The sequence below is a fragment of the Aplysia californica genome, unplaced genomic scaffold, assembly GCF_000002075.1.
Source record: "Aplysia californica isolate F4 #8 unplaced genomic scaffold, AplCal3.0 scaffold00001, whole genome shotgun sequence".
NCBI lineage: Eukaryota > Metazoa > Mollusca > Gastropoda > Aplysiida > Aplysiidae > Aplysia > Aplysia californica.
This window is the reverse complement of record NW_004797271.1, coordinates 3,398,759-3,413,808: the sequence shown is the minus strand read 5'-3', so window position 1 is coordinate 3,413,808 and position 15,050 is coordinate 3,398,759. Positions and strand designations below refer to the sequence as shown.

Sequence of the window (15,050 nt, the reverse complement as noted above, 5' to 3'; positions counted from 1 at the left end):
TTCTTTCCCCTCCATCTTCACCTCCACTTCTTCTTCATTCTCGTCGTCGTCGTCGTCGTCGTCGTCGTCGTCGTCGTCGTCGTTGTCCTCCTCCTCTTCCTTCTCCTCCTTCTTCTTCTTCTTCTTCTTCTTCTTCTTCTTCTTCTTCTTCTTCTTCTTCTTCTTCTTCTTCTTCTTCTCGACTGTCAGTTTTGCAGTCTGTCTAATATGCCTGTTTGCATATGAAAAAAGTAACTAGAAACTGAAAATTTAAGTTCAAAGTGTCATTATGAGATTTTAACATAGATTTTGGGGGAAAGTTTTAAAAGGATAACAATGACAACTATAATTCAATGGTCGAAAGTTTTAATTTTTTTAATTTGCAAATGTATGCATATGAAAATTGCAAATCTTAAATATAACTCATTTACAAATCAAAAGTTAAAAAAATCAACAACAAATACGTAAATTCGGTAAGTATGGAAAATGTACTTTACAACATTCACACAGATGAAACGCACGTTATGGGGAGGGACGACAAGAGAGCAATGGGGTTGATATGTGGGCCAAACAGAATTATAAGATATATATTATGAAAACAAAGGAAAAATGCTGAAGTCAAGCTTACACAAGTGACAGCTATGCTTGAAATATCTTTGGAATTGAACTAACAGTTTGTGTTAAAAGTGCATTCTTTGTAAACCTGAGGCAATGCTGGCTTCTACCACTATACTATGTCTTTAAGAGGAATGGTCTTGTGAATGGGACAGTTGGGGTTGTTTTGTTGTTGTTTTATATTTTACCGCGCAGAGAGAGGGGGGAGGGTGAATTGATAATGAGTAGATTTATGAACAAGAGATCCAATATGAGAAATACGCCTAATGATTTGAGTTGATGCGGAAATATGAAATAAAACATTATGTGTCTATAAAAATCTGCTCGTCATCAAGGAAAACACCAACCAAAACTTATCTGTAAAAGAAAAAAGAAAACAAAGAAAACAGACCGGGCTTTGCTCCCCAGAATAGATGGCCAACAGCATTCTCTATGAATACTTCAATTGGCCGTATTCCTCATAAAATGGATATTCCTCCATTACTGAGGTGTAGAGCAGAACAAAGTTGATATCTTCAAAACCTTTTACACAGTATTCATAATGGTCTCACGTTTTTTAAGGAAAATTAAATACGCATCTATAAATATTCAACTGAAGCTAAAAAGGAACAGATTTGCGTTCCAACACAGTAAGTTAAAACGTAAGTTTTAACACAGTAAGGTCTAAGCACAGCCTTAGAAATGAGTCATTGATAAGTCAATGCCAGTATTTGTTGACAGGAGCGTACTACGCCTATTGTGCAGTCAAAAATTCGTGGCGCAACTTTTCCTCAAATATCTCTTTAATGGGTGAATCAATATCACCTATACTTTGCACAGAAGTGTGTATCAATTTGCTTTAACTTAATCATATTTCCCCACAACAATTTAGGCTAGATTAAAAACTTTTCCTCGTAATGTATACAAAATTCTGTAAATCTCTGTTAGGCGGAAAATGGGATTGTTCAAAGCACTTCCCGCTTCTCCCACATAATTTGCATAAGCACATGACCAAAGATACAGCTCACCATTTACACCTTTTAGTGGCAAGACTTGTTACAAGAACTCAATTTTATAGTAAGCGTTTACTTTTGCTTTAAAGGTTCACAAAACGTGCGTTCAATAAGCATAATACCACGATGAGAAAAACGTGATGCACTTGCTTTTAAATGCGATATTGTCTCAGCTATATACCTTTCAGAATCTGTAGAAACCATTCACAGATATTTTAAATAATTAGTATTTAATGGAGAATTTTTTAGAAATAGGCTAACTGGCGTTTACATAAATTATAAACCTGTTAAGAGAAATTGATACAAGTCATTGTGCAAAAGCTGGAGACTTTATGCTCAATAGTTGAGGAAATATTTGACACAAAGTTGAGACACGAATTTTTGACTGCACTCTAGAGTGCAATTTTCTTCGAAGGAGAAGGTTCAGCATGCGTGTATAAATAGCTCCTTGCAAGTTTCGAGGTTTACAAATGACATGGCCAAACTTTCGATCTAGACAAGTCGTATCATATGCACACTCAACCATCCGCGCATTTACATCCAACCTCACCTGAAGAAAGCATCAACCTCTTCTGGAGTTTTAAATCACCTCAAGATTACTGAAAGGTGGATTCAAGTGATAAAGCTAAAGAAATGTTGCTAACAGACCCACTTGTCGAAAACAGTAACAACAACAACATCAATGTTATCATGAATGCATCCTTGAAAGTATGCTAACTTCAACGAATTTTGTGACAATAACAAAATTACAGTCGTAGTCAGTTTCGATATACAATCATTGTCACAGTGCTTACTCTGATAAAAAACATAATGTACATTTTGTTACATAGGAAAACAATACACAGATAATTCCAACACTTTTTTCTTCTTCTGAGAATGCCGTGCTGAGTAACTCCCAAAGGGTAAGCGCTTCTTGCTCAAGGACACACAAGAGAGGTTGCTCATCTAAAGGAAATCTGCTTTTTTATTTTGATTCTCAACTTCACAACCATTGTTATCGTACCTAAGGTTCATAACGTGACTTCCGAATTAAAGACTACCTCTGGTATAACTGCTGTGAAACGTTTTACAAGACTATTCGTTTCGTGAAGGGGTTAGAACCCACGTCTTTTAGTCAGAAGACCAGTATCTCCCCACGGTTTGAAGAGGCTAACCATTTTTTTGTGTAAGGAAGAAGAAGATTTCTTTTCTCCTCTTTGAGCGTCACAAGCTAAGCACAGGGCAAAGGATCACAATATGTAGGATAATGCTCTATAGGATTTCACCATAAATGCCCAGACAAGGTAAACGCGTTCTGGTTGTAAGGGGGAATGTCGCCACCCTTCTTCTTTCGCTACTAATCCTTACCGTAGCCACGGATTTAATCCAATGCACCACTTTAATCTTCACAAAAGCACTAATAAGTGACATTTCAGTTACAATAGAAACATTTGTAAGGAAAATTTTGAAAAAAATTAAACACGTTTTGATTTTTTTTTGTAAGAAAAAGAATACTGATGTAAGATTTCGTTTAATCTTCACGTGGAAGCAACAAATTATTGTCTTCTGAGCATGATCTGCTGTATGAGTACAAGTCCTGAAATCGTGTGTCTGTTGTATGTCCATAGAATTCACGACCGGATTTTTAAAATGTATTAGTTAGGCTGCCACAGCCCTCGTCTTTGCTTCCTCAATGTAGGCCAGCAGTTCATCGATGATTTTGTCTTGGTCCACGTATTCTAGAATGTGAGGGGCGTTGAGGAGGATTCCTGCCGTGCCAGAGAGAGTGACTAGAAGGAAGATGATGAGGAGCAGACGATCCAAGACTCGCGCTACGTATTTCCAGTCTTCTAGAATCTGTGAGAACAAACAGGAACATTAAATAATAATGTAAAACACCATGAAAGGATTGGAAGGGGGGGGGGGGGGGTTAAGCCTGCACCGCTTAAAGAAAAAGAACTATTTCCCTGTCCAAATGATAACTTTTTTTCTTTGACAAAGAGCCTCTATTCCGAATCCCCCCCCCTTACCATCACCCACCCCCTTACCATCACACCCCCCAACACACACACAATAAATAAGGGGGAAAATACTAAACAACACCATCAACAACAACAAAGAAACAACCAAAATAATTTTTTTTAAAGAAAAAAAAAGATAACTTTAAACAGAAGACCTCGTATCCCAACTGAACAAGCGTGATAATTGAGGAAGAAAGGAATCATAACTTAAAGCCAACGGTTGTTGACATTTTGAAAATGTCATGTTATCCGAGCCTCTTTTTCCAAGTGTTGGGGATCCTGCACAAGGATTACTTTTGATGTGCACACTTTCATTGTTGCAGGCGTGTGACGTTTTATTCAGGGTTTTTTTTTGGTAAGTGTTTTACGGCGCTCGCAACTGCATAAGGTCATATGGGCGCGGGGGACACACCTAGTATTTTCAGTTGGAAGGAAATTTTGAATTTTGCCCGGGTGGCGGCCGATTTTAAACCACCAAGGGATCTTTAACGTGCGCAACTTGCACACGAGCCCTCCGAGATTTTTCGCCCTTGTCCGAGAAGGCTAGGTGTAGATCTTTCCTACCAGACGATCAGGGGTGTAGCGGAAAGACAGCAGTAAGAAGGAGCCAAGGAGTAGCAGTAGAAAGGCTGCAGAAAGAGCCAGGATCCCTAAGGAGGGGGTAAAGAAGGTAAGGGGGTGGGGGCAGATAGAGGATACAAAAGCAGACGACAGAACATTGCTAGAGATAAGGAAATGAGGGGAAAGGAGACAATTTTAGAGAAGAAAAGTCGGTCGCCACCCGGATTCGAACGCGGGGACCTTTGAATGAGAGGCCAACGCCTTTGCCTCTAGGCCACGAGAGCCCCCTGTTTTATTCAGTTGAAATGTACATCATAATAAAAGTCTGCTTCAAACGATAGAAAGGGAGGGGGTGCCAAAACTGTCTAAACAGATAAGTCTACGAAAGGCAAAAATATCTTTTATAGAGGTCTCTGTTCGTAGGTGGATTTTTCTGGTTCTTTTTCTCAGTACTGGAAGTCTAGACAATTTTACAATCTTGGTGTCTTTGGCTGAAGCGCGTCTATGGTCTTGTCTGTTCGTTTCATTTTTATTGGTGTGTTTTAGCACTAGGAGTTAGAGTGCCAGCCACTATAATAGTGTAGTCGGTTATGGACTTGACTTACACAGAAGTTTGACGGTGTAATCTAAGTGCGACTGGAAATATTATGATACATCTTTCCCAGACATATTCTCCCAGACGATGTCACCAGTGACGTCTTTTCTAATCAAAATTTGCTGGACAGTTCGTTTAAAAAAAAGCCAGCTTAAGTTAAAAAGGAACCTTCTTGCTGCATTATGCGAATTTCAAGACAAAATCTTTAGAAAACCCGTAAGAGACTAAATTCATGACAAATGCTCGGTTTTAAAGTTGGGACCCAAAGGGCGCGACTTAAAGATGAACCGCATTGCGAATAGCTGTTTTAATACAGGTCTTTTTATACCCTGATCAACACAATGTAGGTCTCTTAGGAGGCAGGCTTTGACTTTGCCTGTTAGGGCCAACTTAGACTAAAAGGGATATAACATTCGTCTAGACACTCTTTAAAAATTATCCTCACTCCAGAATCAAACTCGAATCTTCTGCATCCTACGGCAAAACGTCTAATCGCTACACCACAGACGTCGGTTTAAGCTGAGTTGTCAGCGACACCAAAAACAAGACAATACTCACATTTTCGTACTCCTCCTCGTTTTTGAGGTGGTTGTAGATAAACTTGACAGCCTCTATCGTCTGGAATAGCTCTGGCGTCATCTGTACCTGAGTCGAGTCCGTGCTGTCCTGGGGCAGCGGAGGAGGCGGTCGATTGGGGTACCCTGTGGGCTGACTACCATAGCCGTGCATTGTGGACTCTCCGCTGTAACCTGCCCTCGTCTCTTTGTGGTTATGAGATGAGGACCCGCCGCCGGTGTTGAGCTTACAGTGTGGGTGGTGGACTTCCGTGAGCTCCAGGAGATCGTTGTTTCTACTGATGTTAACTCTTCTCGTCTCGGGAGTGGACGGGAAAGATGGCGGCGGGGTGTTTGGCTTCCCCTCCCATCTATCATCGTGGTCTGGACGCTTCATAAAGAGATATTTCGGGAGTTCCCGCAAGAAGATCACACGAACCCAGTTAGGCATCTGGTGAGTTCGCGGAGTCCGATAATTCCGGTTGATGATCACCACTGTTGATAAAATGGCGATGAGGTTCATGATGAATGTGAAGAGTAAGTACTTGGCGATGAGCGGGATGGTGAGCGACGGCGGCAGGATTTTGGAAACCAGCAACAAGAACACGACCAAGGCTAGGAGGACGGAAATACAGAGTGTGATCTTCTCACCGGCGTCCGCGGGCAGCGCAAACACACAGATGCTTACAAAAGAAATGAGCACGCAGGGAATGATAAGGTTCACCGTGTAGAACAATGTTTTCCTCCTCAGCACAAACTTAAATATTATCTGATCTTTCTCCTCACCGGTGACTTCGTCTTTGATTGTCACAATTTTCCCTGGGCAGTCAATAATGTCCCAACTGCCACTTTTCAAATAGTCCACGAGATCTAACTTATCCATGTTGAGGTAGAAGCTGTATTTGAGGGCGTCCCCTTTATGCGTCCAGGAACCAAACTTCATCTCACAGATCTGTTGATCAAATGGGAAGTATTCCACGTCGATGGAGCATGAGCTCTGGTAGATGGCCGGAGGGATCCAGTTGATGTCTGAGCTGCTGTACAGCACGCAGTTGGACTTGTACGTCACTTCATAGTTGCCGTCAGCACTGGAAGAACGTGAGACATGGTCACATGGGAGAATCATAATAGATAGCATTTATAGCATGAAGCCAGTGTGGTGATAAAGACGACTATAGCAGCAACAATAGCAATCGTTGTAATGTCTATGGTAATATATGATATTAATCTTTATAATAGAAATAATAACACAATAATGATGAAAATAATAACAATGATAACAGTAACAATAATAACAATAACAACTATAACAACACGTCTGCAAAACAACAATAAGTAGAAGAACAATGATGATTAATAATGATAACAATAACGATAATAATAATAACAATAATAATAATAATAATAATAATAATAATAATAATAATAATAATAATAATAATAATAATAATAATAATAATGATAATAATAATAATAATAATAATAGCAATGTTATATCACCATGTGTTACAATAATGATAACCATAATGGTTATACTGATAATGACAATAAAGACGATCCTGGTTTTCTTGAACAAGTGTCTCAGGAAGCTATAGAGGATCAGATGGACAGATAGGATCACCAACGAGAAAGTATTAAGAAGAACGAGACAGAGCTCAGTCAGAGATGAGGTGGGAAGAAGGCGTTGGCGATGGATTGGACACACTCTCGGGAAGTCAAGCAGCTGCATAACAAGGAAAGTGTTAGACTGGAATCCACAGGGCAAAAGATCACGGGGAAGACCACGTGGAACCTAGAGAAGAGTCACGGAAATTGATGTACTGAAAAGTGGTAAGACATAAAGTAACATCAAGTGTCTTGCCCAGGATAGGGAAAAGTGGAAAGTGTTTGTTCTGGACCTATATCCTGATCCAGGGTGAAAAAGGCCATGCTGATGATGATGATGATGATGATGATGATGATGATGATGATGATGATGATGATGATGATGATGATGATGTGGATGATGATAATGGTATTATGATAACAGAAATAACAACAATATACTGCTACTACTACTACTACTACTACTACTACTACTACTACTACTACTACTACTACTACTACTACTACTACTACTACAACTACTACTACTACTAACAATATCAAATAATAATAATAATGACAATAATAATGATTATAAAATAATGATAATAATAATAATAATAATGAAAAACAATACTACTTCTACTACTACAACAACAACAACTACTACTACTACTACTACTACTACTACTACTACTACTACTACTACTACTACTACTACTACTACTACTACTACTACTACTACTACTACTACTACTACTACTACCACTGCCACTAGCACTACTACTACTACTACTACTACTACTACTACTACTACTACTACTACTACTACTAAAGTACAAAGACATAATAACAATACTGATGATGATGATGATGATGATGATGATGATGATGATGATGATGATGATGATGATGATGATGATGATGATGATGATGATGATGATGATGATGATAATGATGGTGATGATAATGATAATGATGATGATGATGATGATGATGATGATGATGATGATGATGATGATGATGATGATGATGATGATGATGAGGAGGATGATGATGAGGAGGATTACAACAATAATGCAATAAATGAAACGTTGTTCCTACATATGTTTTGGTCACAGCAAGGAAAAGACAGAGGGAGGAGACGATTATTGAAACAGTCTGCTACCTAAACACTTACTTGTTGAATAATACAAAGTCCGGAACCCACACCTTTTCCGGGCGGATACGAATTGAATCAATATTTCCATACTTAGAAGGATCCCATCCAAGCTGATAATCTTTCCAGTACTGTGAAATAAAGAAAAAGAAAACGAAAGTGGGACACGGAGGTCTTTAAAATGACAAGATAAGAAAGTGTGGGCAGCGCCAGATGTCATTCTCAAGAAAAAAACTGTCGTGTTGGACTGTCAGTTTTGTTTGTACTACGGCATTTCAGCTTTACGCACACACAGAACTAAAAAAAACCCCTCATTCATAAGAGTCAAATCAGTATGAGGATCTGAACTTTAACTTTGAGTGAATATTCACTTTGATAGTTAGTAAATGTGTAGGTGGGAGCACCTGCATTTTAACCGTCATTGAACCATGAGAACCTCGAAAATATCGACCAAAACGTCACAATTTCTTTGTCTGCACACACCTTCTTCTTTTAAAAAAAAATTATTCAAGAACAAAACAATGAATCTAAAGCCATTTAAAAAACTGTAGCCCCACTTTCGCATTAGAGCCATTTTACTGTAACCAAACAGAACAACACTCATCTGACACCTTAAAACCCTCCCCCTCCTCCCATATCCCTTTTCCCCCGCGCGGTCCATTTTGTGGAAAGGCGAACCTTAAAATTCCCACTCATTCCTCCCAACGCTGCTGCCTCCACAACTCACGTTTCATAGAGGAAATGCCCGCCTTTCGCCCCTTTAAAAAGAGTGTTGGCCCTTATTGGATGAAATCACCCGTTTTATGAGAAGATTTCCTATTTCGGATTCTGCCGAGGGCACAAGCAAGAGAGTAATAATATGGGCTACAGTTTTATCTCTTTTTGCTTCCAGACTGCCACCTGAATGTGATAATTTAGACAAAAACAAAAGTCAATAATTCTTTTCACGTCACAGAGATAGTAGGGCGAAAAAGAAACGCCCATCCATCGAGTGATGGTCTTGTAAGCGCAACAGTGATACATATGTACTGAGTTGACGGTTTCAGTATCTAGAGTTTGATGCCCTTTCAGAAGAGCCACCTTTCTCTTTCTAGAAATAAAAAAGAAGAGAGTTACACGCACGCATCTATCTATCTATCTATCTATCTATCTATCTATCTATCTATCTATCTATCTATCTATCTATCTATCTATCTATCTATCTATCTATCTATCTATCTATCTATCTATTTATCTATCTATCGATCTATCTACTGATCTATCAATATTGATCTATCTATCTATCTCTCTCTCTATATATATACAAATACGTATTATATATATATATATATATATATATATATTATACACACATTTATTACATATATATATATATATATATATATATATATATTTATATATATAATATCTATATATACATACTAACATACAAATATACAATAACATTCATTAAACAAACACGCAAACACATTTTTATGTATAAAGACTATGATATTGGAAAAAGTCAAGTTTTTTAGTTTCGTCCTTGTGTATGTTATGATCTCATAAAAAGGCAACTGTCCATTATTTTGTTTCTGTTACTGCTCCCCTTCTCAGCTTGATGCCTTCATGTATACTTATATATGTGTGAGTTGTTATAACATTATAGTGTTTACATATATTTTAAAACGGATCGATTAGTATCTCTTAAACTGTAGCAACCAATGTATAAAAAAGACCAGGATGCTTAAAAGAGAGCAGGTGTGGATTGAACGGCTTGTTTGCTATTTGTTGAAGACAGAGAAGTTAATGACAACGACCTATCAATCACTGTGAACCCCCCCCCCCCCTTTTTTTTTTGCCTTGTCTTTTTCCCGCACCCTCGACACACACATACAATTCTCTGTGCCTTACGCTTAATGTGAGAATTTTTTTATACATAAAAAGCAAGGGATGAAAGTGACGTCCGACTTTTCCCCAGTGTGACAAGACAATAATATTTCCCTATTGATCCCCCGATCAGTTCTTGGAAGGAACAGTGTTCACATCGAGGACTTTGATAGGCCTATTGTTTTCCATTTGACTGGAAACGTAATATTCAAAACACTAATCATGAGCTGTACGTATACCACGCAAAAGGATATGACAAAGAGACAAACAAAACAGAGTATGCCATACAAACTTCGAAATAAGGCAAAAATGAACGACTGGGCTCGGCCCTGTTGGAAATTGACATCCATGTAGAGCGTAACCGTTGGAGGCGTTCTTGAGATAAGAGGCTACCCTAGAATTACACAGTCTATCTGCTCAGTATCTAATTTTGAGAAATTTGGCGTCAAAGATTTTAAGTTTCACAACAGTTCAAGCTTATGCGAAGCGAATTCAATTCTTTAAATATCTTGATAACGACTCATAATAATCTTACAATTTTGATAGAACAGATAGAACATCTATTGGTTTCTAGCCTCATAGTCTTAGTAATTAAAAACGGCAAAAAAAGGGAAAACAGAACTTTATAATTCTAGCCAAGTATATGCATCCCTTTTGAGGGTCATGATCATTGGTATTCTAACAGGGCGAAGTGTCAATGGAAGAAAGATGTAAAAACATTCTGGGTTTTTTTTTCAATATTAGAGAACTGACTTTTCTCCCTATTTGGTGTACGTGTTTCTCTCTTCATTTAATTTCAACGGCTTATACATCGACAAGTTTAATGCGTAACGGCCCGTTCAAAGTATAGCAATTTTATCAATATTTAACGCTGCCTTTGGTGTGTTCCAATCTGAACAATTTCCCACAAAACTATTCGTTTAGACTGATACTGTGATAACTCTCGCTAGAACAAACACTTGACAGCTTTCTCGGATCATTCAGAGGTACCTGCCTGGTCAAGCAAAGACGAATAAACAAACGGTACAGCAGAGGAGTCACTGTGCCTCAAGGCGCAAAGCTCAAAGAAAACATGACCCAGCTGCTGATTTTGTGTTAAGCCAATCTTGCCGGGAGGAGGGGGGAGGGGGAGGGGGGGAGTAGCATGGTATGAGTGTAATAAGTGAACGGGATGAGAATACAGTAAACGTAAAGAGAACTCATACTATGACACGATAGATAGATAGATAGATAGATAGATAGATAGATAGATAGATAGATAGATAGATAGATAGATAGATAGATAGATAGACAGATAGACAGATAGCAAGAAGAAAGACAGGCGGGTGAAAGAAGGTATGAATAAAAGATGGAACTACCGGCAGATGAATGGCTTAAATTAATAGGTGGATGATTGGACTGACTGATTAAAAGACAGATATATAATAGATGAATAAACAGGTAAACGGTGAGGGATGAGAGAGATACGGGCGGCAGATGGAGTGTTTCAATGGATAAGTGATTTATATATTCAGGGAGCTCACACTTTTGACGAGTTTGCTTTCCTCCTCTGTGTTTCTATATATATACATTCATGTATACTGAGTAAATACTATCCTTTACACCCAACGTTATCTATTTACTTAGCAGTGGGGAAGTGTGGGTGGTGGCCGGGAAGGGCAATTCGTGAAAATGTCAAAGTTGAAAAGATCTTTCCTTTTTTGACAAACTGATTTGATAAAATGCATCAATTCTTTTTCATACAACCTATGGGTGGGTCTTTGCATCAAAATATACCTCCCTCCCCCAAAAAAATAAAAATAAAATAAAATGAATAAAACAACAAAACACAAACAAACACACACACACAAACACGCACACATAAACACACAAAAAAAAAAAAAAAAAAAAAACAACAAAACACAAACAAACACACACACACAACCCCCCCCCCCAAAAAAAAAAAACAACAACAACAACAACAACCCCCCAACAACAACAACCAACCAACAAAACAAAACAAAGCAAGACGAAAAACAAAACAGCTTAAATGTAAAACGAAAAAACAAATGACGAGTAACGAGTTGTTAGATTCTTTTTTTGAGCTATCATAAAAGCTGGCATTATGCTTCTCCTATTTCTTGCATTTTTAACTCTGGTTACACGTACTTCGAGGGTCCTATATATCCGTGCTATTTATTAAACAGTGTATTAGTCCTCCTATCTGCTGCGAAACGTACGCATTTGGTCATGCTCAATTCTACTTCATATTTACCAACGATTTCTTTAAAAAGGCATTCAATTTTCTTAAACTGTACACCACCGTGGAAGAATTTAATGGGTAAACAGTAATGTCGACCTGTCATTTTTCCAAAACCTTTAAAGCATCTATAGCGAAGGTTGTCAAGGCGACCTAAACGTGGCCACCCACAGAGATTGGAAACCCTGATTGTTTGTATAAGATCTGGGAAATTGTTTAATGGAATGCTCAAACTGACTCGTACCAATAAATTATGTGCTTTTCTTGATTATGATTTTAGTGTCTGGGTCGAGTGTTTGGAGGCAAGAAAACGACCAAGCATAGATTTGTGAATTTATCCACATTTTGTATTTAATTTGTTCATTCTAATGGTGCCACAATTTAGAGCGTTCATTAAGCAAGCTGTTTTGATCGTATTCCCCTGTGCTAGCATGGAGACGGCGGGCCATGTCGTGAAAGAGGACTGGTGTATCATTAAGATCTATTCCCCTTGTGGATTAAGAGTCATGTTCTTTGATAGAATGACTAAAAACACAACCATAGTATCACATTCGCTCAGAATAATCAAAACGAAGGCATTTTAGATATGAGTAAAAGTGACACCGGATAGACAGACAGACAGACAGACAGACAGACAGACAGACAGACAGACAGACAGATAGATAGATAGATAGATAGATAGATAGATAGATAGATAGATAGATAGATAGATTGATACGCCGATGTGTAAATGACACTCACAATTTGCAACCAAACATTTGTTTTCATCACTTGATTGACCTCATCCTGCAAAAGAAGAAAGAAAGAAAAGAATGATATCAGTTGGTTATATTCAAATAATCAACATGTACATCCCCCCCCCCCCCAAAAAAAAAATTAATTTAAAAAAAATAAAAATAAAATAAAGTTAACTTGTTAGTGAGACAACTTCCTGGGCCTTCGGCTTGTTGTGGTAGGGTGGCCAGTTCCTTTTCACGCTGCCTTTAGTTCCCTAACTCGAAGTCACCTACACATCACAGCTGGGTGGGTAGGATGGGGCGAAACAATCCGTGTCCGAATCGAGGCTCAAACCCGGATTTTCCGCTTCCGAGACGAGCGCACTAACCGCTTCGTCACCGCACCTTCTAATTAAAAGATGTAAACAAGTATAAAGCTGGAAACAAACAGAAACATGAATATAATAAAAAGATTATTTAGACAAAGAAAAGTATAATTATTAAATGTCTGTATCATCCAAATCTTAGGATTTTTTTTTCGTCACAGCGATCAAGCTGTCTAAACATCTTTCCTTCGGGTCCAAACGTATTACAGTTGGTTCTTGTGTCCCATGGAATTTCAATTTCATTTTTAACTATCTTCCGTTTTCGCTAAGGGAATTCAATGTTTTCAGAGTGACTTAAGTCAAAACCAGAATAATAGAGTTGATACAAGATAGCACTAAGCTAACCAGATGTGTCATAAACAATAGATTAAAAAAACACAAGCAGCAACCCCTCAACCAACTAAACTAGCAAACAAACAAAACAAAAAGACCCACACAAAAATCCCCAAACTATTTAACGTTTCAAAGGGAGTTCGCAAAGATGTAATTGACTTGGGTCGATATATTAATAAGCATTTATTTATGTTTTCACGATCTGAAGCTGTGCTTGTCGGCCTGAGCGATATCGCCCACTTGGGTAATTTTAGTGGGCGGTGAGGATCACCCTGGAAGTGACATGTTTTATGTAATGCCCCGCTTGGAAATACACGTAGGCGGGTGGTATGAAAAGGGAAATTTTAGCCTCTTAAAGGTGGCAAAAATGGGCATTGGCTTAAAAAAAGACCGACAAGCACTGATCTAGAGCCTCAAACGTCGCCGTTCTCGTAGTGAAAAAAAAACAACCCTCGAGAGTCTACCAGTACCATAGGCTATGGGTAGTCGTCCTAACCCATTGATCATGGAGTATCTGGTTGTGATTCCCCCTCCCCATTCCTCCCACCCACCCTGTCTCTGTCACAAATCCTTTGCGCTGAAAAACAGCCAGCTTGCGGTTGACATTATCAGGATGGGCCTGGTCTTACGTGTCAGACCATAGGATTGACTTTCAGACCACTGTCGGATTTACGAACTATCTTGTGGCCTTTTAGACCGAAAATGCCTTTTAAAATGGTGTGCTTCTGTGTGGAAGGGACAAGTGAAACCAGTTGAAATCCCGAGACTGAAAAACAACAACAGCAACAACAACCAGCACTCTCGTTAAGTGTGTAGACTTTTATTTTCCGTATGCCAGTGATCTGTCAAGTATTCGGTCCAACAGGACCAACCTAAAGACCAGAGCAATGTGCCCCAGAGTCGAAATGGTATAGAAGGCAGCTTGTCACTCAGAGGCAGACAGAATGCGAATCCCCAGAAATTGAATAATATGTTTATAGTCTCCTCCTGTCTTCCCTTAAAATTCTAAAACGACTGCATCAAAAGACCCCAATAGTACATCAAGGGAAGAAAATTAAAAGAGAACGAAACAAACAAACAAAAAACAAATAAATATTTACATAAGAGAATTATAATATTATGAAGATGCAGTTTTAATGTATATAGATGCATAGGTCCACATGTCAGTGATTTGCACAGTTCTCTGCATTGGTCTTGAATGGAGTAGATTAGTAAGCTGGGATTTTAAAAAAGACGTGGCAAAAGCTAACATCATAGGATTTATCGACAGGAAAACACATGTACATGTATATGTACAAAAAAATGAGTATTACATCAAACGTACATGAAAAGAGAAGTTCTGACAGACGGAGAAAGAAAATGGGGGACAGGAAAGAGGGAGGAAGAGAAAGAGAGACATAGAGAGAGAGAGAGAGATAGATAGATAGATAGATAGATAGATAGATAGATAGATAGATAGATAGATAGA

General features: G+C 38.4%; 1 protein-coding gene across 1 annotated transcript; it reads right to left on the bottom strand.

Annotated features, from left to right (window-relative positions):
* Positions 1-3,078: 3,078 nt before the first annotated feature.
* On the bottom strand, positions 3,079-12,934 carry LOC100533245 (non-alpha nicotinic acetylcholine receptor subunit; the record flags this gene model as incomplete). Its single annotated transcript, NM_001204557.1, is given in 4 exon segments — positions 3,079-3,422; positions 5,301-6,384; positions 8,061-8,170; positions 12,889-12,934. Coding segments are annotated over 4 exon segments (1,438 nt in total), but the record flags the coding sequence as incomplete, so codon positions are not given.
* Positions 12,935-15,050: the final 2,116 nt, after the last annotated feature.